The sequence below is a fragment of the Pleurodeles waltl genome, chromosome 11, assembly GCF_031143425.1.
Source record: "Pleurodeles waltl isolate 20211129_DDA chromosome 11, aPleWal1.hap1.20221129, whole genome shotgun sequence".
Lineage (NCBI taxonomy): Eukaryota > Metazoa > Chordata > Amphibia > Caudata > Salamandridae > Pleurodeles > Pleurodeles waltl.
This window is the reverse complement of record NC_090450.1, coordinates 704,616,394-704,643,593: the sequence shown is the minus strand read 5'-3', so window position 1 is coordinate 704,643,593 and position 27,200 is coordinate 704,616,394. Positions and strand designations below refer to the sequence as shown.

General features: G+C 43.7%; 1 protein-coding gene across 29 annotated transcripts in view; it reads right to left on the bottom strand.

Moving 5' to 3' along the window:
• The window catches only part of CAMK2B (calcium/calmodulin dependent protein kinase II beta), a 704,764-nt gene that overhangs the window by 327,403 nt on the left and 350,161 nt on the right, over nt 1–27,200 (bottom strand). For 16 of the 29 annotated variants that reach the window (XM_069214317.1, XM_069214307.1, XM_069214310.1 and 13 more), the window contains exons 6-8: nt 23,845–23,917; nt 5,621–5,723; nt 5,031–5,114 (exon numbers count right to left, since the gene is read on the bottom strand). In XM_069214317.1, coding sequence (XP_069070418.1) covers nt 5,031–5,114; nt 5,621–5,723; nt 23,845–23,917 — 260 coding nt within the window. Of the gene's footprint in view, nt 1–5,030; nt 5,115–5,620; nt 5,724–12,370; nt 12,444–23,844; nt 23,918–27,200 lie in introns of all 29 variants that reach the window. The other 13 variants (XM_069214308.1, XM_069214303.1, XM_069214313.1 and 10 more) reach the window with 1 other exon arrangement.

Sequence of the window (27,200 nt, the reverse complement as noted above, 5' to 3'; positions counted from 1 at the left end):
GGCGGGAGTTTTAAAAATGCTCCCCTCACCAGGGAGTGGACTTCAGATCTGTTTCCTTGCCCACAGTGATACAGCAGTGATACAGGCAGGGAAACAGATCTGAATATTGCTCCCGCAGACAGCAGCATTTTAAGCTGCTCCCTGCGGGCGGGACCAGTGCCGATGCCCGCTGGATGAGGGAAGTCCTCTGGGGCTGTGAGTTCTTGGGACTCCCTCTGTGGCCCCCACGAGGACAAGGTGGAGCACGTGCCCTGGGTGGGCACCCACACTTTTTTGACTGGGCCTCACATCCCCTTCTCTCTTCAGTGATTAGCCAGGTCCTAGCACTACACTTTGCTTCCATGAAAATGAAGGATATTTTATTGGTGGGAAGACCCTAAAAAGGCCTTTAAAAAAACTCATTACCAGGTCTGTTAGACCAAAAGGACGGTTGGTTCCACTTTCTTTTGGAACGTGAAATGGCAGCCAAACAAACTCTGACTGAAGAACGACTCAGTCCTGGCTTCGCTAGGTGCAGAAGATATGGTAATATCTTTTAAGGAAGTGAAGATTTAGAGAGTAAATGATGTTCAGTAAAACAAATGCAAAATGTTTTATTTTGAGGTTTACATTTTATTGGTGGACACCACTCTAGCTTTGGACATCATTTCTTTGCAGCTTTCTGGAATGTCTAACATTTGGAAATCATTAAATTCAGGAGCCAAATTGAGAGAACGAGGATCCAGATGGAGAAATTGTTTGTTAGGCTAAAACAGCAGGTTCTGGTTTGGCTCCCACTGTACCTGAGGCTTTTCCAAGAGGAGATGTAACTGTGAACCAGAACTGTCTGGGCCAGCATGGGGCTTGTGGGACGATGCAGAGCGGTCCCCTCCTCATTTCTTATAACCCTCTTGGAATCAGAGGGACTGGAGTAAATGCATTAATGTAAGTACCTGATACCCAAAACCCTGGCATGGAGTGGCTTCTGGCAAAGTATTAGCATTTCTGGGACTGGTGAGTAGCAAACAGATCAAGCGTTAGTTTGTCCCAAAAATGAAAACTGCTGGAGTTAGATGGCAGGGTCTCCATACAAGAGCCCAGAGCCAATCAGGTAGGAACTAAGTTCTTCATTTCATATTAGGCCCCTGGGCTACAGCAGTAACAGATAGGTCTTATTAGGGCCTCATCCTCCCTCCAACTGCCCCCCTCTGTTAGCTTCCACTGCAGATCACATACAAACATACTGTTACATCTATCACTCTCAGCATTCCATGCTTAGCATTCTATACATCAGCTCAGACATAGAGGGAATGGGAAGAGACAGGATACTACACACAGCTTTTCAAGTTGGTCTTGATTTAGCTCACAGTTGTGACATTTCTTTGTTGATCTGCTGAGACTGTTGGCACAGGAGAATGTTATGCCTGGACGATGTTCTGCCTGAATATGATAGTGTATTGTCCAATCCTACATCCTCTGTGCCTCTTTGGACAATATGTAGGATCATGCCCCCCTTGTTTGCTGAAAGTGCATCCTTGTTAAATTGGCCATACATATTAATATTGATGAATTACGTATTCTTGCACTGAAATAACGTAGTACTAGAGGGATTGTTCTCAACTCAGGAATATTGATATGAACCTGGGCTTTTTGTTGACCATCTGCCATTGACCTGTAACCCTTTGTCTCCCTGTCTTTTACGAGTTGTTGTAGAAAATGTTCTACAGATTTTACAGTCCCTATCCTTATATATTAGATGAAGGCACTATAAGTGCTCCTTGTAGAAGGCCTCAGAATGCAGCCTCTTTTTTCCATAATTTCCACATTGCCTAAAAAGATTCTTGGAAGATTCAGACATGGCCTATTGTATTAGGCTAAGTAAGCTGGTGAGGCAATGTCACTGCCTTTAGAAATGTTGGAGTCTCTGAACTCACAAATTTCTTTAAATTTTTTGGGTGAAGTTGGTTTTTGAATTATAAGTTTGAAAATGCCACTTTTAGAAAGTGGGCATTTTCTTGCTTAACCATTTGTGCCTCTGCCTGTATGCTGAATACACATCTGGGTCAGGATGACAGTTGGGCTGTTTGTGCATTCACTCTAGACCAGTGGTTCCCAACCTGTGGTCCGGGGACTCCTGGGGGTCCGCAAAGCCTCCTCAGGGGGTCAGCGACTGCTCAGACAATAAGCTAAAATTAACAGATTAGGTCCCCAGCTTTCAGTAATGGCTTAGTAGGGGGTCCCCAGACTCCAATAATGATTCAGTGGGGGTCCCCGGGTTCCAGTAATGATAAAGTGGGGGTCCACAGATGTGAAAAGGTTGGGAACCACTGCTCTAGACAGTCACACAAAGGGAGCTGAGGTGTGCCCTGCATATCATGAACGCCCACCACCAGGTTGATGGGTCTTCCTGAGCTAGAGCCGTGAGAGGAGCTGACACTTGCACTTGAATAGGGTTGTGTCTGTCCTCAGGGCAGGGAAAAGCAGGGTATTTTGCACTACAAAGACCCCACTTGGAAGTTTGCCTACTTCAAAGACAGAACTGGGTATAAGTACTGGACCTCTAACACCACATATTTAGAATCCTTCTGGATTGAGGACATTCTGCCAGGAAAAAGAGCTGGATGCTGTAGGAGGGACTACAACTCTGCCTGTTGCACTGCTGTGCTGGCCTGCTGCTTGGGCTGGACGTTAATCTACATCCTGCTTCCAAATGTTCTCCAAGGGCTTGGACTGAGCTTGCCTCTTGTTAAGAAGTCTCAGGGACATCAAATACTTCACCTGCCAGCACCTGGGCTTTCTTGTTGAGAGTCCTGACTTGACAAATGGTGCCAAATCCAGTTCCTGGGCCCTTGGGAGTGCGTTCTGGTGCACCCAAGAAGAAACCAAGCACATAGACTCCAAAGCGACTTCGGAACTGGTGTCACTTTCCGACTCTGTGCCGTGGTCCCCGCTGAGTGCAATGACCATGACCTGCAACATAGGCCCGGCACTGCTACAGTGCCTCAGAAGTTCCGTCACAGCGTGAGTCCTGAGTGCCGTGACACCCGACTCTGCCAGAGCACCTGTGGGCCTGTAGTCGACACCTTGCATCTTGACCTGCTGGATTCATCAACCTTGCCGGGTTGCAAGGAACCGACACCTCGCCACCGATGCTGCATCACCTCCCCTGCAACCTTAAGCAACCCATGCCTCACCTCCCCTGCCTAGGAGTAAGGAATAGATGCCTCACTTTGCCAGTAGCAGTAAGGAACCGACGCCGCACCTGCTCCAGGGACGCCTCACCTCCCCAAATCCGTGCAAAGCCTTTGCTTCCTCATAATTTTCCAAGCTACTGTACCAGGGGTCTGTGCAACTCTGTTACCGGACCGCATTCCCTCCTGAGTGGCATTCGACTGTTGGATGTGACTCCGTCAAGACGAAAGGGGATAAATTATCAATAAGATATCTCACATTTTCTAGCACTTTTAAGCTGTGCTAAAAATTAAAACGCTTACTCTGGGGCCCATAAACTGGGTGTGGCAGAAAGGGGGCAGAATGATGAGGGTAAGAATTAGTATATGCATTATTTTGGGCAAACTCTGCCCTCTAAAGAAACTGGCACAAGGGAAAATATGATAGCAAAACTATTCTGGTAACCAGACACAAACGGACTGCATTTAAAGATACCAGAGTGGGTTAAGAAGCGCTTCAAGTGGGCTAAAAAAGGTAGGATCTCTAAATGTATTGTTGCCCAAGACAGTAGTTAAGAACTATAAGCGTTGTGGCCACTGCAACTAAGGCATCTTTTTACACATGTAGACTGGAATCCCATTGTTGTTCTAATTCAGAACCTTATCCTCCTTGTCCAGGTCCTCATCATTCTCCTGGTCTGTCTACAGCTCCTCTATCCTTCTTTCGAGTCCCCATCTTCTGGTCCCTGCCTTATGCCTTCTAGTCTTCGTGTGGTGCATCTGCTCCTGGTCCTCCTGCTCCTTCAGATCTGGATCCTTAAGGTTCTATTCTTTCTGATCTTTTTGGTACTGGTCCGGATATTCTTCTCAGTTCTAGTTCTTCTGTTTTTGTTCATCCTTCAAGCCCTGGTCATGATCCTTCTGATTCTGCTCCTGGTCCTACTGCCTCCCCCCCACTCTGACACTCATATTGCTTATTTTCCTAGTACTAATGCTATGTCCCTGGTCCAGTTTCTTTTTTATCTCCTGGCCATCCTGGTCCCACTAGTTACAGTCCTTTTGGTCCACTAACTCCAGTTCTTTGTGGCTCTTGACCACCTGACCCTTCTTGTCCTGATTCTGTTGAACTTTGTCCTTCTGGCTCAGGCACCCTGGTCCTTGCTCTCTTGGGCCACTTACCCTTAGTCCTCCTGGCCTCTCTAGTTCTAGCCATCCTGGTCTTGACCCTCTTGGCTGTGTTATTCTTCATGATCTGCGCCAATGATCTGTCCTGCCTCGCCCCTGGTCTTCATTAGTGATATCCTGTACCAGAAGATCATGTGAAAGAGGCATCCTGTGCCAAGAAATAATGCAGCGTGACAGGCTGGGTAGGCTTAACTACATCAGACAAACTCAGTAAACTTCACCCACATGACAGAGACTGAATTTCGTGACTGCTCCTGGCTTCACTCGAAGGCGTAGTCAAAATCCTCACCAGCACAACTTACATATCAAACAGGGAAGTTGAATGTGCCATTTCATACCGAAACATACTGCCCCAACTCTTTATTCTCCTTAAGTGAAACTTATGTCTCATAGAAGAGTACGAGCGGGTGTCGTGTCACTTTTAAGAAGCCATAGGAAAAGCATACCAGTTAACTAAACAGTTTCCTCCAGATAAGGTAGGACTACAGTCAGAATAGCAAAATCTATTACATTTCCTCTGAAGTCGAACTGGGATCGAGACACTTTGCTAGCGTGTGTCTCACATTATGAGATCCTTCGAGCACCGTGAAACAGACATTATTCAGGAAAACTCATCTGCTTACTAAAACATGGTCAACAGAAGGTTTAGTCGCCTTTAACAGGCGAGAAACAGTGGCAAAAACCTATTAGACTTACCGCACGCCCATATATCCACTGGCTTTCCATATGCTTCCTTACGCAGTACTTCTGGTGAGAGGTAGCCGGGGGTACCAGCGAACCCTGCCAAAGAGAAATACAGAACAGAAACCGATTGTCAAGAGGGCGTCTAAGGTGCAGTCGCAAGAGTGCGGAACAAAGGGGGCGTAGGGCACACATACGCCCACACACACACTGTGAAAAAAATGAATAGCCGTCCTACTGCAGGGTCAGAAATATACCACAGAAGCATCAAGAAAATTAAGTGAAAACCAACTGAACAGGAGGTGGCTCACATACTTCAATTTCGACTCACTCAATCCCCATCACTCGCCTGTTACCCTGCAATGGAGCCTTACTCGTTACTAGTCGCTGTTCTCTTACACTGTTATGGAGTCCCGCTCATTCATCATCATACACTCACATTCTTAAATTGCTTCTCAGATATCCTTTTATGGACTCATGCGCTGTCAGTGCATTTTTATGCACACCCTCACCCCACAACCGGACCCATACACTTCAAATGACCAATGCCTCATATCATCACCACTTTTACAAAAAAACACAACTAAATAAAAAGATGTACTTACCAAACCATGCTTGCTGCTCTCCCTGCACCTCGATCGCCAAGCCGAAATCCGCAAGTTTCACGGCCGCGCCTTTGCATTTGCTGGCCAGGAGCAGGTTTTCTGGCTGTCGTCAGCAAGCCATTTAACACAGAGGTCATTTTTATTGAGTGACAGACAGAGAGGACAGACACAGCAACGCTTGGTATGCATAACAAAAAGGGTGGGTTCAGAATCACTACATACAATGTAACCAGGGGGCGCCAGAGTTCCCTTCCAGTCCCATTTGCAAGAGGCTAAGTGAGGAGAGACTTCCAAGTGCACACCCACTCCGGCTTGAACACGACCTTAAGCGGAGTTCTATGGGCAGATCTGTCCCCCTGGTGGTTAGGCTACCAGAGGAAAGCAGAGCAACGCATCTGCGGCGATTGGGGGAAGCAGCGCAGAATCAGAACAAGAGTGACCCCAAAAAACAGAAATCAACCCCTTCCTTCACTAAAGTCTCAGAGGTGTGACATCAGTTTGCTGCTAATCTGGGGCTGAGTGCGGCGGTTCGTGACATTTCTTTTCTTTACAGCAGTGAATTCCATCCTCAGAGTCGGTCAGTCTAGAGAAGATAAAACGTGACTAGCCAGTTAACGTTTGCAAGGACTACTGGTTGATGGTACTGGATAGATTGCTTTTAATACCACGACATCATCAGCCAACCTCCAGTGCGACCTCCCTGCAAGAAGTCCTTTCAAGAGAACCCGTTTCTGGCACGCGCAGGCGTGCTAGCTCAGATGCGCATACGCTTCTTTCGGATATGGTGCAAGGCAGTGTGTGCGCTGCAGTCATAGGTACCCTCACCTGCCGATGGCCTTCGTGCAATATCTCTCTCTTCGACGCCCTAACCTACATTTCTGTGTGATCCTACGCGTAAATCAGGGGCCAGTGCTCAAATCATCGCCGCCCTTTGTCTCCGGAGGCCAGTTTGCACCGGTATAAATTTCCGGAATGGCACTGGGTTTGACACATGGCACCATTATACAGCCACCTGCACCACTTCATCTGAAATGTGTACATTAGGGGGGCATTACTTAATAAAGAGGCTGGACCATTCACGAATACGCATATCCCTTGTGGTTGTTTCCAGGGACGCCAAACTCGGTGGTTTGCCCGACAAGAACGCGAAGATTTGGATGGATATTCAGGTTAGGCCGGAGGACCCTTTGCTTCTCCTATGAACACATTCTGGCCTAATCCTTTACTATTTAAAGCCTTACGCCTGGATGTGACTCATTAGAACATGCGCTTCTACATAAATTAAGTTAGCTTTACGTTCATTGTCCTCTATTCAGAAAGCAGATTGATGGCTTTAATTGTAGCTCCGGAAAGCCGTAAATTCTTAGGCGTTACGATGGAACCCATTCCCCTCTCCTGCTTGATTTTAGATTAGTAGCTCATGGTTTATCTTTATAATACCTGTTTGCGCATTAGACTCTGATCAAGCTGTTTTATATGAAAGAAATTGTAAAAACTACTTTTGATAGAAACTTTTAGACTGAAAAATCTATTCACACATTGAAGAATGACTGTCTTCACAGTAATGCTATAAATACATAATTCACTTGAGCTATATTTATCACTGCTATTACCTTATTTTGAATTCCATGTGGTGAGCTGTATAAACTTCAATAACATTAGTTTGTAAAGAAAATGAACCCTTATAGTACTTCTGGTCAAACGACTTAGCTTGAAAGCATGCTATTCGAAATGTAGCTAATATTACCTTCTAATATTCTGGCACTATTCAAACGACAGTTGTTTTTTTCAGTCCCAGGATATCAATTAACAGTGTTTGTCACTAACCATAGGCATGACCATCCAGACGCCAGTCTTGGAACAGTAAGGACAAATTGCCTCTGACAGTGCTCCTTACCACTCGATAATGTGAAACACAATATGATGTTAAGTTGTTAATAACTGAGTGGCTTTCATATAGCTTCACTAAAAAGTATTTTCTCGAAAATTATTAGATCAAATTGTATTATTCAAATGTTTTTAATTGGTTTGTTTTTCTGCCAGTAGTTTTCTAACAAATAAAAACGAATGTATTTTTTGTCTCCTAGCCAAAGTAAACATGCACGCAACAGCAGCCTAACTTGTGAGATTGGAGATCAGATGTCTCAAGACTCCACTCGTGTTCCCTGCAGCTAAGTACTCCTCTGAGCTGAGAGGTTTTTTGAGCTTCGGTGACAGATTCCGTCTAGTAAAAATATTTTTTAGTCATTTTCGGAATTAGAAGCAAGAGCTTGGATAGGTAGGCTGCAGCTGACGGGACCTTAAGGGCCAATGTCCTGGCGCCCGTTTGGCGTCACTGCTTCCTTCACTGTTTCCTTTTGGGCCTCACCCATGACAACACTAGGACTGAACACTTGGTGTCACCGCTGTACCGCTGTCTCCCTATTTTCGCTTCAGCTGATACCCTTAGTTCTTTCGCTATGGCGCGTGTTAAGCTTAGCTATTGTCAAACGAGGAGACAGAGCTCTAAACAGCGCGAGATGCTGAACTTTAGTTTTCTTTTCGGACAGATTTTGGGTTTTCCGTAAGCAAACTAAACACGACTGTTAAACAGTGTAATTATAACACATTGTACCTATGAAGCTGTGTTGCTCTCCATTTTCCTGTATTTCCCATATCCATTCCTTCTGTCTTTGTTATCTTTCTCTCCTCCGATTCACCCGTCTCTTTATATCCCCCTCATTCCGCCCCAAGTATCTTCCTCTCTCTCTCCACTTCCGTTTCAATCTGGTCCAATCAACGTCTTCCGCTCTTTCTAAACCTGAGTCGTCTGGAAGTTGCGGACATTTGCTCTTTGGTTTCCGAATCCGAGCATACTGGAGCTCACGACTTGCAAGGGACGGTCGCCGGAGCTCACTATCTCTAGGATGTGGGCCTCCGGCAAAGAGGTGAAGTACGGGAAGAGCACTGGATGGGCCATCGGATTACGCTAACTGCAAGGGATGGGCCTCTGGGTCTAAAAGGTAGAAGCAAATGGAAGTAATTTTACTCGGGGGCAAGCTGGAGGAACACACTAACTGCAAGACCTGGGCCGGAGCTAAAAGGGTCGGGCGTCTAGAGAACGTTAACCACAAGTAAATGGTGGGCCATCAAACAGATTTACCAGACCATGGCATTAAAGCACAGCAGATTCCCCTTGTGATGAGCTGCAGCACACGAGTTTGATGGAATGGGCCTGTAGTAAATAGGCTGATCACACCAACGGTATGGGTTTGGCCACCAAATAATACTAAGTAAAAGGGATGAGTCAAGGATAGTAAACAGGTGGAGGGCACTAAATGAAGGGGTGGGACACTGCACACTAGCTGCGTCGAACAGATCACCATAGCACGCTCATTCAAAGGGATATGCCTGGGGCAAGCAGAGTATACTGACTGCATCGGGTGGACTAGTGTAGCACACTAAGTACAAGATATAGTCCACTAGTTCAAAAAAGCTGAGCACAAAATTGGGCCACTGGTGAACCACCGAGAGGTACTTGTCCATCAGATGCATACTAACACCAAGGGAGGGGCTCCGGTGAACAAGCTAAGCACAGTAATGGCAAGGAATGGCCAGGAGAACACTAACTGCATGTGACTGCCTTTATCCTTGCAATGGTGGGCAATAATTAAGGAGGCACTTTAAGAACCCCTCTTGCTCGGGCTCCATATCCAAGTCCTTTCCTTGTTGGAGTGGCTCTATGAAAATTGAAAAAATAGCCAATATTGCAAAGGGCTGTCCTTCCTCTGGCTCTGATCTCTGGGAGTTGAACACAATAAAAATTATTTAACCTGCTGGATACTTATTCCCACGGCACCCACTCTACTTTTCCATAACTAGTTGACCAAGCGAGTAAAGGACATCTCTGGATGGTATGGTTGAAGAATTCTGTGATTGTCCTCTTCTTCCTGTTGGAAATGGCCTTATGTGGACTACTTAACCACGTAGACTGTTAATGCGCTAGAAAAGAGCCAAGAAAGGATTCTCTTTCTGTTAGACAGTGGACAGTTTTTCCAGCACTGACTACAGAACTCTCTAAGTGGGCTCTGCTGAGACTGCACATGAACAAGGAGGATTCCTCCCCCCCCCCCACATTGACCACCCAGTCTTACACAGGGATACCTTCAAGTGAGAGTAGAGCTCAGGTCTATGTGCCAGCCAGCCAGCATTGCCAATTCCCTTCAACCCAGAACGGCACTGTCGTTGGACAGATTATCACTGACTATAGAAAAGAGGTATATGTGCACGGATATACCAATCATTTGCCTTTCCCGCATCTCAAAGCCACATCAATTGACCTCTGTTGGCTGAACCGAGATGATAAACCATTGCTGCTTGATGGCTACTTAGCACCCAGGGGAAGACTGTTGAAATTACAAATATTAAGAAGAGTTTTTCATTGTGGAGTAAAACCTACATGTCTGGGTAGAAAATACACAGTGCAACATCTAAAACAAAACCCAAGATTTTAAAAAAGAGATGACAGTCAATCTCTCTCCTACATTCACTTTCACAGCTGTCCCAACCTTCAGGGATGGGCTTATTGTCTCCTGTGCCCTCAGATGTATTAATTTTTCTGATTTTTAGTATCCTATTGGTAGCTGCCTCTATCGCGGGGTAGTGTCACTGACTTTCCTGCTTTCTGTATGTTAAGGAGCATCCATTTAAGTAAAGGAGTAGGACGTTCTCTATGATTAGTTGCTCGGTTACACCAAGGGATATGTTTTTTAATGTAGGTTTGGGAAGTTCTCTGTGATTAATGACATGGGTTACACCAAGGGATAACACTTATAATGTAGGTCTAAGAAGATCTCAGTGGTTCCCAGTTGGATTAATCCAAGGAGAGAATTTTGTAGTGGATGTTCTCTATAATTCCAGGTTGGGCTACTCCAAGAGATAAACGTTTTAGTTAAAGGGATTGGAAGTTCTCTGTGGCTCCTGTTTGGGTTACTCCAACAGAAACATATTTTGGGGAAACAGAATAAATTGTCTGTAGGCCACAGGTGTCTTGGTCTTCCATTCCAACTATCCCACAAACAGGGAAAGGCTGTGTGGGAATGCAAACACTCGGGATTCAGCGAGTCTGGTCTTAAAAGGTAAGAGAGAGGAGTTATCTCACACAGCCACGCACATCACCCTTGATCACAAAATATACATTCATGTAGCAATTGGGAAAACCCATTTCCCAAGGAGAACAAAATAAAATAATATTCAGCTATGTCTGTGATGTGAGGTGGGTGAACCTGAGGAAAGAGCGCACAGCCCTGTGTGTTCCCAGGCAGGGCCATGAGCTAAGATCTGGCCGCACCTACATGACCGCAGGGAGTTAAGTGCCATATATGAAACCTAAACAAAAAACATATGCAAAATTTATGAAAGCATTTACTGTTTTAATATTGCTCCTTTGTACCCAAACATGGATTCACCCATCAACTTCATTTTAAGTGCAGCCATCTTTGATTTAAGAAAGGAAAAAAGTCCATTCAGGAAGAACGCTATTTCTTTTTTAACTGGTCTAAAAAGTGGTGTAATTATAAGATGTTTAAGGGAGTGTCATCTTTAATTTTAAGTCTTAAAGCAGTGGGCCTTATCAGACATGCAACAGCCCTTATACATAAAACACAAACGGAGTCATTCTGGAACTTTGGGGCTCAGATATGAGCATTATTTGGTTTCTCTGGAGCCTGTACATTAGTGGAGAGATAAGGTCCTGTGATGGTGAATTTACATAGAAATAGCCCCTCGTCTTTCCCCAAGCTTCCCTACAAAGGACGAGAGAAGCTGGGACATAAAATTCTGGATTCAATCCATAAACTAAAGGAAAGTGAAAAGACTCATTTTCTCGCAAATGAAGAGTGCCTTCAGAACTATGGTTAAAAATGCCATGTAGCAAATACACTCTTGACATGCAATGTGCAGCTCTTGAAAGGGGCATCTGTTAAGACATTAACAAATTCGTTAGTCTCCTGTCAGACTTGATGTGTGGAAAATATGTGCAAGTATGAAGAGTTAAGAACTGAAGAACATGTGGTTTTCTTAGAAGATTCCCCTCTTTCAACACTTACTATTGTTGTAGATGTGGCTAATGTAGTTTTCAGTAGGGAAGTTTTCGTAACCCTAGATAGTACAGAGTTAGGTAGAGTAACTCAGAAATAACCTGTGTCAGATTTTTGAATTGTGGGAACACTGAAAGTAATGTGCCTGAAAGGACTTTGTTCCTAATAGTTACTTCGATCAAAGATGGCCACCAAGGGTGACCCATAGACAGTCATTGGGTCAGCAGCCTTGTTTTCCCTTTAGAGCTGCATTCCCATGACTCCTACAGGTACCAAAAAGTAGATGGCAAAAAATATTTCTCTCTTAACCCAACTCTGAAACATTTATTCCTTTATTATTTTTCGGTGGGAGGAAGAGTCAGGCAACATCATATCCTTGCAACACAACAGTTTAATTCATTAACACAGACCCCAGACAACAGTCCAAAGGCATGCAGAGGCCGAGAGGCAGACTGATTCATAGGGGAAAGCAGTAGATTTCTCGACAGGCCAGTGCACCAAGACTGCTGCTGGAGCAGGGAAGGAGTGGGCTCAAACATCACAGGTGGGGGGCACTGCCACTGCGGCCTTCCTGTGGCACTGACCCGTCGAGACACCTCGAGATCTCCCTTTAGGACAGCCCACCTCAGCATAGGCCCAAAGACAGACAGCGCTGCAGGGCTCGCACACTCACCTTGAGGTCTCTGTGCACCACCCCCATTTGGTGGCAATGGAGAACAGCCTCCAGGATCTGCTGGATGCAATGACTGCATGCAAACACCAGGGGGCGTGTTAGTTCACAGGTGTGAGTGGTAACAACCATACAGGCTGGTCGGAGGGAAGGGGAGGGGGAGGAATATGAGGAGCGAATAGGGAAGCAAAACCCATTCTCCCTCCAACCTGCCCACCCTTTGAAGCCCCTGAAGCTGCCTCCTGATAAAACCTGTTTAGACTGAAACTTGTTCAACACTATTTGAGCAAGAAGGAGGGAGAAGGAGAGCGAGGAGGCGCTTACAGAATAAAAAAGGGAGTGAGAGAGAAAGACAGGCGTGCGTTAGAGAGAAAAAGGAGAGAAGGGGGAAGCAGAAAGAGGGGGAGGATAAGAGAATAAGAAGAAAACATACGAGAATTCTACGAGACATAGAAAAAGATTATGAATTTAAAAGAGTAAGGGTGTTTGTGAAGCAGTCGAGAACGAAGTGATGTGATGAGAGAGAGGTAGAGAACAAGAAATAAGAAAGGAAAGAAAATAAGGGAAACTGAGCAAATAAAGAACTGAAGAAAGGGGGGGCTAAAGGAGAAGCAGTGGAGAAAAAGCGAGCAGGTTAAAATTGCACACAAAGCCTAAGGCAGAAATAGAAAAGGCTATGATATACATATTGGAAAAAGGAAACATGAAATGTAAAATATGACAGATTAGGGAAGGAAAATGAGAAAGGGTTCAGGGAAGCAAAGTGAAAGGAGGATAAAAGAATGCGGTGTGGACATCAGCGAAAGGAGAATATAGACAGGAAAAGAGATGGAGAAAGAGAGTGAAAACGGAGCCGTGAAAGGCAAAAGAGACAATGTAGACGCAGACTAGATAAAAGGGTGGTGGATGAGAAGGTGAGAGGGCGGGAAAGAGGATAACAACAATAAAAGAAAGAAATAGAGCAAATGATAGCGGCAGAGAAAAAAAGAAACCCAAAGAGATCCATCTAGAGGAAAATGAGATTATGAAATGAGAAAAAGAAAGAGAAAACGTGAGCGCACGCAAACTGCAGCAGGGGGTCAGCATTCAACACACGACGCTTGTGGAACAAATACATCTGATGGAGGGGCGGTGTGTGTGTCTCTCAGAAGGACGCAGTAGCTCAGACGTAGCGGCGCGTTACGCCTTGAGGGCACGCTATGCAGAGGTCAGACTCGCAGGGCCTATGATGGTCTAAAGGCTGGCTGCTCTCGGGAGGTGGTGTTATTATGTTTAGCGCCGAGGGCAAATGCAGTGAGCCTACTCTAGAGTGGGCTTGTGATGCCGTGGGAGCAGGTGGCAAAAAGCTCTGACAGTGAGAGTGCAGGGCTGTGAGGACAGACGGCAGAGGATCAGATCTCAGATAGTGGACTATGTGATTCTCTGAGAGGGTCTGCATATAGATCAGACACTGGTTATCAGTGGGTGCTTGGAAGAAATACTGCAGGGGAGCTTAGGCTTTGGGTTTGTGTTGCTCAGGAGGTAGGCCGCAGACTGTTCCCAAGGAGGGCTGTGTGATACTCCGGTGAAAGATTGGAGGGAGTTCACACATTAGGTGCGTGATGCTGTGGAAGCAGGCTGGTAAGATTTCATATTGTAGATGTGTGGCGTGCCTACAGAATGGACATAGCTCTTCACCTACCATGCCCCTCTTCTGCGTCCAAGTCCTCATGGATTGAGTAATTGCTCCTCTTGCACATATATCATAAATAAAAACTCCTCCTAGTAACCCCTCTTTACCATAGGTCTTGGGCACACGATCAACATGGGAGGGGTTGTAACAAAGTACTTCCTGTTTGCTTTTCTGTGGCCTCTGGATCAAGCCCAGAGGTAAGTCACTTTATTTTTTATGAAATGTTTACGTTTTTTTTGGTATAGGTCTGTTCTAACGGCCTTCTTCATAAAAAACACAACTGCTTTCACTGTTGGGCTGTTAGGCGTTCAGTTGATTTTCTCTGCAGAGCAATCAGGAGCGCAATGGAAGTATTTCTGTTTGTATTTCCCCCATTTGGCGACTGGAAATTGCTGTTTCAGTCACCCGGCTACTATTATTTCTAGGGGTGGCTGATAAATTCTACTCCGTCAGCGGAGCTTGCAGAGTTTTGACCACTCTATGTTATGTAGAGGTCAGGTCAAATTTCACCGACCGCTGCGAGGCTGAGTTTTTTCTCACGCACAGCTCACCAACGGTAAAAAGGCAAGTGAGAATTGGCGTCCCCTAGCTGAACTTTCAGACGCTAGGATGGCACTCTGCGGGATTTTCCCAACATGAGCGGTCACAACCGCTTGAGTTAGGAAAGCTGCAGCTCAAATAAAAAGTATACTTGAGCAGCAGCAAAACCAACCCAAGCAGCAGTGTCCTCTGGCGCGCTGCGTGGTGCCGTACACGCTGATTTTACAGTGCAGAACAAGCTACCAGTGCTCAAAATCAGCGCAATGTGCCGATTTCGACCTGCTCATGGAACTCTATGGAATCTCAGGGAGTTTTCATTTAACCATGCGAGTTCCGCCCATTCCTAGTTATTTCTGGGCCGTGTGTTTCTTTTTTGCTCAGGGGCTTTGAAATTAATTTTTTAGCCTCCAGCATGGCAAAGCTGTGCTTTTTATGATGAGGTGGGATATTGCTTCAGCACTTCTCCCGCGCTTCAATTGCAATTTTCAGATTCACTATGTATTTAACGCCCCAGCATTTGTTTCTGTTCTTCAGGTCGTCCAAGTAGGCTACCACATTCAGTTTCCTTCAGAACCAGAGGATTTCTTCCTCTCTATACCTTCCTCTCAATGCTTCGTAAAACAGTAGGACTGAAGAAGGGAATTTTGGATCTCATCAACTGACCTCTCTGTCTCCTCTTAGGTTCCCTTTGCTTCCTCAGAAGACGTTCAACCATAAGTTATATTATCTTCATGGGCGGTATTCAAGTGGGCTTTCTTAAAGGATATTTGTGCTGCTACGACTTGCACTTCCCTGAACACTCCCACTTCGCACTACAAATTAAGAATGAGCGAAGGTAGCTTTGACACTGTGTCAGAGAGATGTTTGGTAAGAGTGGGATGTATAGAGCACAGAGTTGAGTGTACAACGCTCTAAATGCAGGCACCAGGGCACTGTGAAAAACTGATGCGTGTCATGGTAAGCTCCATGGAGGTGTGAGAGAGAGAGGGAGTGTGTGTGTGTGTGTGTGTGTGTGAGAGAGAGAGAAAAATAAAGAGAGAAGGTGAAGTGCATAGAGCGCACAGTGGTACCTTTGATGCTCTAAAGGCAGGCATCAGATGCCTCAATATGTGAGTGAATGTGTGAGAGAGAATGGCAAGGCTGCAGAGCTCAGACAGTGGGTGTGTTGCTCGGAATGTAGGATGCAGAGATCTGAGGTGCACGTAAATGCTTAATATGCGCATACTTGAAGAGTGCAAATTAATATACCCATGAAAGTTCTTCATGAAGAATGGGTTGGTGCGAAAGTGGTCCACAACTAAAATGGATGGAATTGGGTGTGTAAAAATGTCAAATAGGCAGAGTTTGTTTGAGGATGAGGATCTGCACAACTGGGACAACAACCCTATAGTGGTGGTTGTTGTTTTGTCCACTAGATACAGCTTGTATTACCGAATGCCCTGTGACAACTTAGTTAGATCGTCAGGGGGTGGTTTTGTCGACTAGAACAAACTGAATGTCCCATTAAAGAGGAGAGAAATGTTCAGAGCTGCCTGTTCTCCCACAGTAAGGAAATCTAACTATCAAATGTGAGGCGAGGGGCAGGCCTTGAGTTGGCAATCACACAATAATTTTGAAAATATTCAGGCAGACCGCGGCGGGACTCTACTGTGCAGTTAGAATGTGAACTGCCACTTTAACAGGATGTCTCTTTTCCACACGGTATAGCGACTTCGGAGTCTCAAACACAGAGGACCAAGAGGCGAATGCTAGTTAGTGCGCACCAGAAAGGATAGCTCAAGGAATGTGACATGACCTATCCAGAGAAGTAGTATTACAAAGTCAGTGGCAGGCCCTTTAATGGTCGCACATCCATGTAATGTGTCAAGGTGTAACGCATTGTGGTCAAACGGGTGTGCACAAAAGAGGCCTTCACTGCCCCAAGGGTTTTCACCAAACTGTCAGAAGATAGTTTACAGCAATGAATACGCATGTTTGTTACACACCAAGAATGCAGTAAGGCACAAGCGCCTTCAAGATGAATCTGCGTTCATAGGTTCTAGATGCTTTATTAAGCATGTCATATAACTTGACAGTCTTTTAGTCTGTTTAAAGATGTAGAAAATATTTTTCATTTAAAGTACAAATTGATTAGAGTTGTTTCATCATACACAGATTACCAGCCAACACATGTTTAGTCCAACACTGAGGACTTTTCAAGGAAAACTGCAAAGTCCAGTATGATGGATTGATGGTACAAAATAAACGTGTATCTCCACAATGTAGTTCTATCGGTAGAAAAGGTATATAAGTGAATATATAGTAAAAAGTCCTGTTTGGTTTGAAGAGATGAGACAAGAGCCCGATATTGCATAGTATGGTATGTGCAGCAAGGCACAGACCCTCACTGTACACCTCATACTAGGTGTACTACACAATATCATGCTTTTTTGCCTTGAAAAAGTCCAGAATATAGGACGAAACACATGTTGGCTGCTGATCCATGTTGTAACCACTCTAATTAATGTGTACACTGTATGAAACATATATTCTACATCTGTCACGTTACATGAGAATATTAATAAAGCATCGAGAGACTCTGAGCACAGATAGGATGCAACTGGAAGGCCTTGGTCCCTTATTGTGTTGTGTAACTGTACCATTCTTGGTGTGCAACAAACTTATGTATTCACTACCAAGAGGAGCTCTGGCCATTGAGAATATCTGTGGAATTCCCAACAGGCGTGATGCCCCTGACAGGCCGTCAGGGCTGGGGAAGAGACAGTCACATAGCAAGCACGCTGAATTCACACCAGCTCCTGAACTTGATAGTGGAGCAGGCAAATAAGGTATCTAACTGCATGCTATGCATCCTCAAGCAAGATGGCATAGGCCAAAGTCAAAGTATCTGCGGGCAGTTAATTTTCAATTCATAACATTTATTGTTTCCTAAAGTATTCTTTTAAATTGTGCACTAGGAGATTTTTGTTTAAAAACTAGATTGTTTTATTGGGTGTCTTTCTATGGCGCAGATCTGACCAGAGGAATCACAGGAAAGCGTTTAATATGAATAGGTACTAGTTTGTCCACGATTTTACAACTTCCATACAAGGACCTTTACAGAAAACTAGGATACTTAAGTCTAGTGTTCTTTAAAGTTTTCCAGTCCTTATTTCTAGTCTCGATCCTTATTTTATTTTGTACAAGTAGGTGTGTCTAATTGTGTTGTATTGTAAAATACGACGTATTTTCAGTGTATATACACCTAAATTAAGAATGCCATCATAAAAAAAACACCACAATAAATACACCATGATTGTGCATGTTTTTAAACATAATGAAAAACGCACAACCTGGAATGACAATGCCGAAAATATAACACTGACAAACAAAACGATGGATTTTTGCAGTCTTAACCAAATTTTCTGTATTTATCAAAGAATGAAACACTCTTTGATGGAAAGGGGCAAGGAGAATATGTTCCAAAAACAGAAATCATCCTACGTGCATCTAAGCATACAGAAATAACATAGTGTACTTTTAATAACAACTGACAAACTAAGCAGCATTTAAAATGCCAGGTCAAACTGTGATGATATTAATATAATGAAATGTGCCAATATTAATGTATGTTAAAATATGGCATCATAAAATATGCAAACATTAAAAAGTACAAATACTGAAATATGCTAATATTAGCTTTGAACACAACAACATATTCTAATATCAAAATATGGTACTAATATATATGCTAAAGCATTTTAAGATGTACTAACATCGCATAATAATAATAAATGTGGCACATTTTAGCTATGACAACGTTAAAATGCTCCACTTATAAAATTTCCATTAATGTAGTATGTTGAAGATACTGGTATTTCAATACAAAAAGATGCTACTATTAAATAGAATGACATTATTAAATACTAATATTTAAAATGCAAAAATTATAATTTGTTGATATTTTAATATTGGTATGGTAAAATATGTCTTCACTAACAGATGCACACATTACAACATGTTTATATTAATAACAGGATGAATGTACATATATATATTTTTTATTTTTTAGGGTGCAATTGTGCCAAAAACATGTTCAATGAATAGTCTGAGCAACAAATGCTACTTTTTGATCAGCCAAGATTCTCTTTATTAGCGTTTAAATAAGGGACATTCATTTTGCCCCGATAGTATATTTTATTCTGTATCTGTTTATGAGAACACACAGATCGCCCCAGATTTATGATGTTGGAAACAATATATGAGGCAGGTGACGCAATATGGTGGAAAGCAAGGGAGAGACGAAGAAGGTATGTGATGTCAGTAGTGTAAGAGTGTGTATGGCAGTGTAAGTAGCAGAGACACAAGAGAACAGTGCCTCCCTCAGACATTACACATTAAGGATATAGTTGTGGGAGTCTGTGGTGTCTGCAGGTTTCTGATGTAAAGCACAAGCGAGACATCCATGTATTCATATCTCAGAACGGTACTATCCCAGAAAGCAGCTCATTCTTCATGGTCTGCATCCCACATTCCAGTATTCACAGCACAAACAGTTGGTCCCTGAGCATTCATTCAATGGTCGCTTAGTGCACCTCTCCAGGCAGCTTTCCAACTAATAAGGGACAGCATTGCGTGCTCCTAAATTTCCAACCCAGTTGCATCATGGGGCCAGTATCTGCCTTTTGGATCTCTTTGCTTTTGTGAAAAGGTCCTCACTGGGTTGGGCACATGAAGAATAGAAGCTATAACACTTCACCTCTTAAGAGGACCGGGTTGTCATTCTGACTTCTTACCTTCAACCCTCATCACATTCCATCATTCAAACCTGGAGCCCATCTTGTACCTCCCCCCCATCACTCCCAAATCTCGGTGGAAGGGAATGATCAAATACTCCTCACCCGATACCAGCCTGTTTTAGAAAGTAATTAATAGGGACAGACAGCACATCAACTACAGCACAGAAGGAAGGGAGTTATGATGGTGAATGCGTGGTACAGAGAAGATATGAGGGGAATGGAGAGGTTTGGTGATGGTAGTGAGTGCTGGGGTGCGGAAAGGTGGCGATGTGGGGAAGTAGAGGTTACAAAGAAAGAGTCTTAAATTATTCCATAAGAGGCACTCTTTTTCTCATGTTCTCCTAGTATTCTAAGGAAAAGAACAATCCTACCGCCACACTCTGTACGTTTGTGGGGGAGGAGAGGAGTTACTGGACATGTTCCCTAATCAGGGTCTCCTTAAAATGCCTGCTGACTGGAAGTTTCCTGACTCTACATTAGTCTCTGCTCCCTCATTTAAGGGATTTCTTCCAAGAACGAACCCATTAGTTTCCCATCCAAGCCAACTTTCAATAACAGCCTTCCTTCTACACTCCAAACAACATTCTATTACAAACCAAAAAGTATGCTTTCCAGCTTGACACTGAGAGAAAACCAAGCACTCTGTCTAGTCTCCCATTAGTGCTCTAGAAACCACTAAATCCACTGTACATGCATCTCCTGACATCCTACAGATTATAAAATTCACCACATTTACTCGTTCTAGAACCCTACTGACAGCTGTTCTTGCTCTACAGCATCTTTAAAATTCCAGTATCACCCACCAAAAGCATCTTAGTATATTAAAGTTCTTCCTTAGAGACACACTGTATGCACCATACAGCTGTTTGGTTGAATTCAAAACAAACACAATACTGCTCAAAACAACCAAAAAGTAGCCAGCAAGTACTGGAGAAGCGAAGGACAATCAACCAAACACTAGCAAAGAAAAAGCACAAGGCTACAATCAAAGTCCTATAAAAAGCTCTAACAAATAATCACAACACACCAAGAAAAATAACCAGACACACCGACAAATAGCACCAAACAAACCACATAAAAAGTACACAGGATTAAAAAGAAACAACAAATAATACTAGCCAACAACCAAAACAACAAATATCAAAACAAAGACCGACAAAGTACAAACAAAGCACAAAATAAACACCCAAACACCAACCACCAAACAGTTAAGCAGTATCACTATTCCAAACACTCATAAAGCACCTGGAAAAAGGACATTAAAAGCACCAACCTAACCATTTGAAGGCACCATTTGAACAACTATAAGTACCATACAAATAATCGAAAGCACTGCATAAACCCGAACTACAAAAGTGAAAACACCAGAAAGTGCCACATAAATTAATTAACAAAGACACCTCACAAGCTTCTAGAAATTGTCCAACAAAATGCAAGAAACCCCCTGCTACTAGCAGAAGGCAAAACGCACTCTAACAGAATTTCCTTTGCAAATTACCAGAAACTATTTAAGAGTCAACCAAAACTACCCGAAACCCATAGAAAACATAGACAAACTAAAAAAATCACATAATAAATTAGTAAAATTATTATCAGGAAAAGAATGACTATGCCAACAACCAAAAACCACCACATTAATAACACACAATAATACTAAAAAAACAACCAAAACTATTTGGGAAAAAACTAAACTATTGCACAACAATCAACTAATAAGACTCCTAAACCTCTAAAAACCCCACAGTAAACCATCAAATATCCAATCAAACTAACAGAAAAGCAAGACAAACGACAAAAAGCCACCCATCAATTACAAAATATTGTACAAAATATAAACAATCATCACGCTAGCCAAAATGTAAATGTATAGTAACAAAAAAAACAAAGAAAACAACAACGCGTCCCTGTCCAGCAACTGAACTGCCCCAAGTGCATTCAGTAAACAGCTGACAGGCATATAGCAACAAAAGACGATGACCATGGCAAATAAACAGAAAGCGTCAACCCATCAAAAACACTCAGAAATTACCCCCCAAGAAATACAAAAAAGCCTAACAAAACTAAAGAAAAATGGAAATGACAAATGTTCATCTAGCACTCAGGAAGATAAACAAATGTACACACCAAGCTGCAAAACACCCCCCATCCTACAGCAAACATATTCAGAAAACACCCTGCAGGTACGAGCAATCAACAAAAACAACATCAACATACTTCCAGAAAACAACCAGAAATCATCCAACAGTACCTGACAACCCACCACACAACTACCCAACAAGCAATAGCAAATATCACCCAATTAAGAAAAAACAACAACACTCCAAGACAGAAAAGACTCCCAAACAGCTGCACAACACCAAAGACAGTCACTGCACTGCTCAAATGGATTCTGCAGGATTCCCCACCTTTCATGTGTTTGGCAAAATTATCTTATTTATTTCCATCCGACACACCCCTTTGCCTGTAAGCAGCACCGCATACATTTTTCAGCAGTTGGTCTATAATACATCGGGACCCTCCTGCTGCATTTTGACTGGCATGTACAATGCCCCCAAATTTAGTAGCTGTTGGGGGACACCAAAGGCGAATCCAATGTCAAGCATTCGATATTGCACTCTTTATAAACTGTGTCCTATTCCATCCTCACACCCTTATTTACATTTTCTTTGTGACCTCTAACCTTTGACCCAGCCATAATGTGTTACTACAACACTCAGTTTTGTAGCACAGATAATGATGATGCCATGCACAGCATGCTTAATGAGGCATTGATCGAAGGGCCATACGGGCAGGTAATGCAAGCACCAACAAGACAGGAGATGTAACAGGGAATAATAAAGTGCAGCGAGACTGAAAGAAAAGAGGAGAAGGTAGAGTGTGTAGAGGAAAGGAGAGAGGGTGATATCTGAGAGAACAAGAAAGGGGCTTTGGAGAGTAAATGTAAGATCGGGAGGAATGAAAGGAAACTGAAGAGAGCGAGAAAGAGATGGAAGGAAATGAGACAGTGAGGTCCTCTCTGAATTAATCGTTTTAATACTGCTTTTGTATTTATAAAAAAAAGATGTCATACCAGCTTTCTCAGCGCACAGAGAAAGGAATTCCAGGGGCCAAAAGATCCCGTTGAAAGTCTCAAACGGAATCTGGAAAGGGTCTACCGGACTGCTAGAGCCTTAAAGTGAGAAGGCTGACACTTCTTCAACATCAAAAAATAGAAAGAGCTGGTTTAGACATGCCAGAACCAGAGTTCTGCTTCAGTCCCATGGAAGTATAGAAACCCTGGTTCAGTATCATTTACAGGAAATTCCAGAACCATAGCTTCAACCTCACAACCCAGAGAATTACAAAAAAAGACAGTTTAGCCTCATTCCCAGTGTATTGTGCATCATCCTCATACACATAAAATGTTAGGAACTGCAGTTCATATTCTCGGGCATGCTTGGAACCACAGTTCAGTTTTATTATGAGAGCATGCTGGGAATTACAGTTTAGCTCAATATCCAAGGCATGCTGCGGACAGCAGTGAACTCATTCACATGGCATGCTGTGAACTACGGTATGGCTTAATTCCAATAGTGCAGGCCTCAGAACTAAAAAGGTAGAACCATGAACTTCTGTTTCGGGTATGGTCCTAAAGCATGCTGGGAATCATGGTGCTCCTTCTTTCGCAAAGCCTGGGGTTTGTGGTATTTTATTTTTTGCCATATTTAACTACAACCATACTTTTCTCCTAAACTCCCTGCAATTAATTTTGGTTAGCTGCGTTTGGCCCGCTAAGTAACTTACTCATTTGTTTTGGGAAGCATTCTGGAAGCTATGGCAATGCCAACAATTTCTTGAGTGGCATTCAGTCTCCCAAAATGAAATTTGTTTGTGACAGAAACACGTTGGTATCTCTAGCACTAAAAAAACATTGATCTATTCTGTTAACACAGAGGTGGGGCGGTCCAAGGAGACAACAAGAGATTCTCTGACAGACTGGTGATTGGAAGGCCACAGGTTGCATATCAGCCACAAATTTCTAAGTAGTAATGCTAGCCTGTAGCTGACTCTACACGAGTCCCACAGAAGCAGCGTCAGGCAGTCTCCCCACCACTCATCCTCTGACATTTGGGAGACTCTAAATATGAAAATTTCATTTCACTGGGAGGAGCAAGGGAGCTTGTCCCCACTTTGTATCTACCTCAACTAGTTTCTCCATTTTTTCCTCCTCCCTCCCCCAACACCTCAAATCACTTGCTATTTGGGGTGTTTGGTATTGCCACGTTGTGCAAATTTGTCTCATGCGGTATGCAATGGAAAATGGGAGTTCCTTCTATAATGAAAAGGCAGTTGGGGAGGGCTTGGACGTGGGGGTTGTAGGTGGGAGTTGGTGCTGATTCTGGTGGTACACGATTTATCCTCCCCCAACCCTTCCTCCAAATCATTCCATCACACCCCATCCACCCCCAAAATCATGTCTGTGAGGTTGAAAAGTTTGGTATACTGACCTTGAGGTCTCTGTGCACAATATCACAGTGATGTGTGAAAGAGACACTTTCTAATATCTGATGAAGACAGTGACTGTAAAACAAAACAGGGAGACGGGGGTGGGAAGGAGGGAGAAACAGGCAGAGAGAAGGGGGCGGGCACAGGACGGACAGAAACAGAGAGTACAGAGAGGGAAAGAGAAATAGAGAAGAGAAAGAGGCGACACAAGGGTGAAACCCAGAAAGTCGAAGAGAAGGTATAGAAGGCAACATGCAAAAGGGGGGAGGGGAGGGGAGGGGAGGCGTGGTGGAGAAAGTTGGATGACAGGGAAGGAAAAGAGAGGAGGTTGGGGCGGAGAGAGCAGAGAAGCGTACAGTGAGGAAGACAGACAGAATGATGGGTTTCAGAAAGGAAACAGCATGTCAACGAGAGACATTCAGCGAAGGAAGAGTTGTATACGGGCCCCAACGGTACAAGGAGGTGAGATAAGGAGAAAGAGATGCGGATGGGAGACATGTAAATGGGGATTGAGCAGCAGTGGAGAAAATAATCAGAAGACGGGAAGATACCGATGACAGAGACAACAAAGAAGCATGAACCGTACAGAGAGGGTTTGGGTACAGGGAAGGACAGTGATAGACAGAGCAGAGTAATACATGGAGGAGAGATCGATTCGGGGGAGAGTTACACCAAGGATGCAGTTACATGTATGGGATATAAACACAGAGAGAACAATGAGGTGATAAAGAGAAGAGAACGTTTGCAGTAGAAAAGTGGTGGGAGAGAAACAGAAGGATAGAGGGGGCGGAGGCAGAACACAGAGGAGGGGAGGGGAGGTAGCGTGAACACAGAATCGGGATAAAATGGAGTGTGGAGGAAGAGACAGGAGAGGTTAAGGGGCGCGTGGAAATAACCCCAAATGGGACAAATCATTGTGAGTGTGAAGGAGAGATGTGACAAAGGTCGGAAGGAGAAGATAGTGAGGGTTAAAAGAAGAGAATGTGTAAAAAGAGAAGTGACGGGGGATACAGACGAAAGCGGGTCGTGGAGAGAATTTGACAAATACAGGGAATGAGAAAAAGACCAGGTAGGAGGAGACAACATTGTAAGAATACAAAAGAATGGGGAGAATGGAAAAGGAAAACGGACCAATGCAGAAAATGCGTGGCGAAACGGGGAGTGGGTTAGAAAGAAGAAAACAGAAGTGGGCATTTTGGAGGTGATACAGAGGAGGGTTAAAGGAGAAAGGTTTCAAGCAGGTGAGAGAGAATCAGGATGCGTGAAGGTGAAGGGAAGGAAAGACCACTTTGGGGAAGAGGTGGAAAAGGAAAGAGAAGTGGGGACAGAGAACATGATGAAAGAGTAGCGAGCAAGCAATACACAGAGAAAGTAACAGGAGACAGGTGAAAAAGCAGGAGACATTACACACCCGAGGGGTGAGGTAGAAGGGAAAGAAAGGGAAAGATGGGCAGGGGTGAGACAAGGAGAAAAACAGAATGTCTTGAAAGGTTGGACACAACAATGACTTATCACTGGTGGGTGGGAGGGAGGATTGGTTTGAGAAACTGGGCAGGGCGGCGGGTAAAGTGTGGTGTGCTCAGACTGCAGCACGTGCATTCCTTCAATGGGGGAGATCCGGATGGCATAAAAGAGGCAGAACCACGAGCAGTCGAAGAAGCGGTAAAATGGGTTTGAGGTTGGGGTATGGGCACGAAAAAGAGAAACCCATGACTCAAAGGTATGATCGGTACACCCTAGGGGTCTATGTCCTAGAGCATTTGGTTTAATGGGGAGCTAAGTGACCCACTGCATAGGCGAACAGCTGACTGGTGCTCTGCAACTTCTTTCTTTCCACATTTTTGTGCTGTGCCCCTTTGATCCCAATATGTATATGGGCAGGAGTTCCGGATTCTGGGATTCGGAGTGATCAAGACATTCATTACAAACGTGTTAGGAGATGGTCCTAGAACACAGTGGTGTAGCGCAAAATGATGAGAGCCTCCTGCAGAATGCAGTGAGTGGCTCTAGAAACTCCAATATCTCACATATATACATGGGCTATAAACCAAAGTGAGGGCCCCACGAATGGTGAGGACACCCTGCGCTGTAGGGGTCTGCTTTATGCCCCTTCTAGAACAGTGGTTGATGTCCTTCCAAGTACTGGTCTGGAGAACAATGCTTTTCATTCACATATGGCGCAGAGATCCGACCTACCAAAAATCTAGCTCAATGAAACAAGTTGAAAATACAAATAAACATCATAAACGTCTTCCCTAAAACGGAGTTGACAAAAGAGTTTTACAAAAAGACCATCACCCTTCTTTCTCAAAGTAGACCTTACAGGGAACAACATTTTTTTTTTATCTCACAAGGGCACCTATCAAAAGCCTAATTCATTAAAGTGGAAATGACAACTAGGCAATAATCCTGGAGAATCTAAAAGCAGGAATTAAAACAGATTATATCCACTCAGTTTAATGGATATATGCCAATTAGGAGTGGCTGAACGACAACACTATGTCGTCAGCCTGATGAGCTCTAAGAAGGACTTCATTATCACACAACAGTTGTCTCATAAAGAGAATTAATGACTGTTACAGCACTGTGATCTCATCTCGCTCAGCAATGGCTGATATAGCATTGTTAATGAATGCCGCATGGCTACTCAATGAGGTGCACTGGGCTTTGATCTCATTCTGCCTTCTACTTCAATGGATAATACAGGCTGAGATGTATTCTACTGCCACTTTTGCCTGGCCATTCAATAGTTGCCTCTGATCTGTGACTACTTTGTTCCTGCTGTTTTATTTGGCCAAAAAATAGGTGCCATAGGGTTATAGTCTCTCCCCTGCCGCCTTATGTGGTAACTAATGGCTACCACAGAGCTGTAGCCTCGCTTTGATAAGCTATATGGACAGCCAAGCTGTGTCAATAGTCAAGGTTCATTAAAGAAACATCAGATTGTTTGGATACAGGGTTAGTGCTTGAACGAATTAGAGAGTGGTTCATTATAGGATATCACAGTAATGACGAAGGAAGAGTGGCCTCTAAATATATGCTCTACAATACTACAGAGAGATAAACGACAGCCAACATACAACAGGACATCAATAAGGATATCTCTCTGTTAGTCTTTTTTTAGTTTCAACATTGTAACTATTAGTCAGACTACGATACGGTGGAGCTATGGAACAGAATAAAAATAAGAAAAGTCTGAGGTCAAAAGGATGGGAAAGCTATGTAGCGTCTCTTGAGGTCTTTCAGGGCACACAGGCCATGATTGACCAAAGCAAAATTTCAGAGCTGTCTAGACCACTATGAAGATATTCAAATAAATGCATTCTCTAGTTAACTAAAAAGATGTAAACGGAATCTA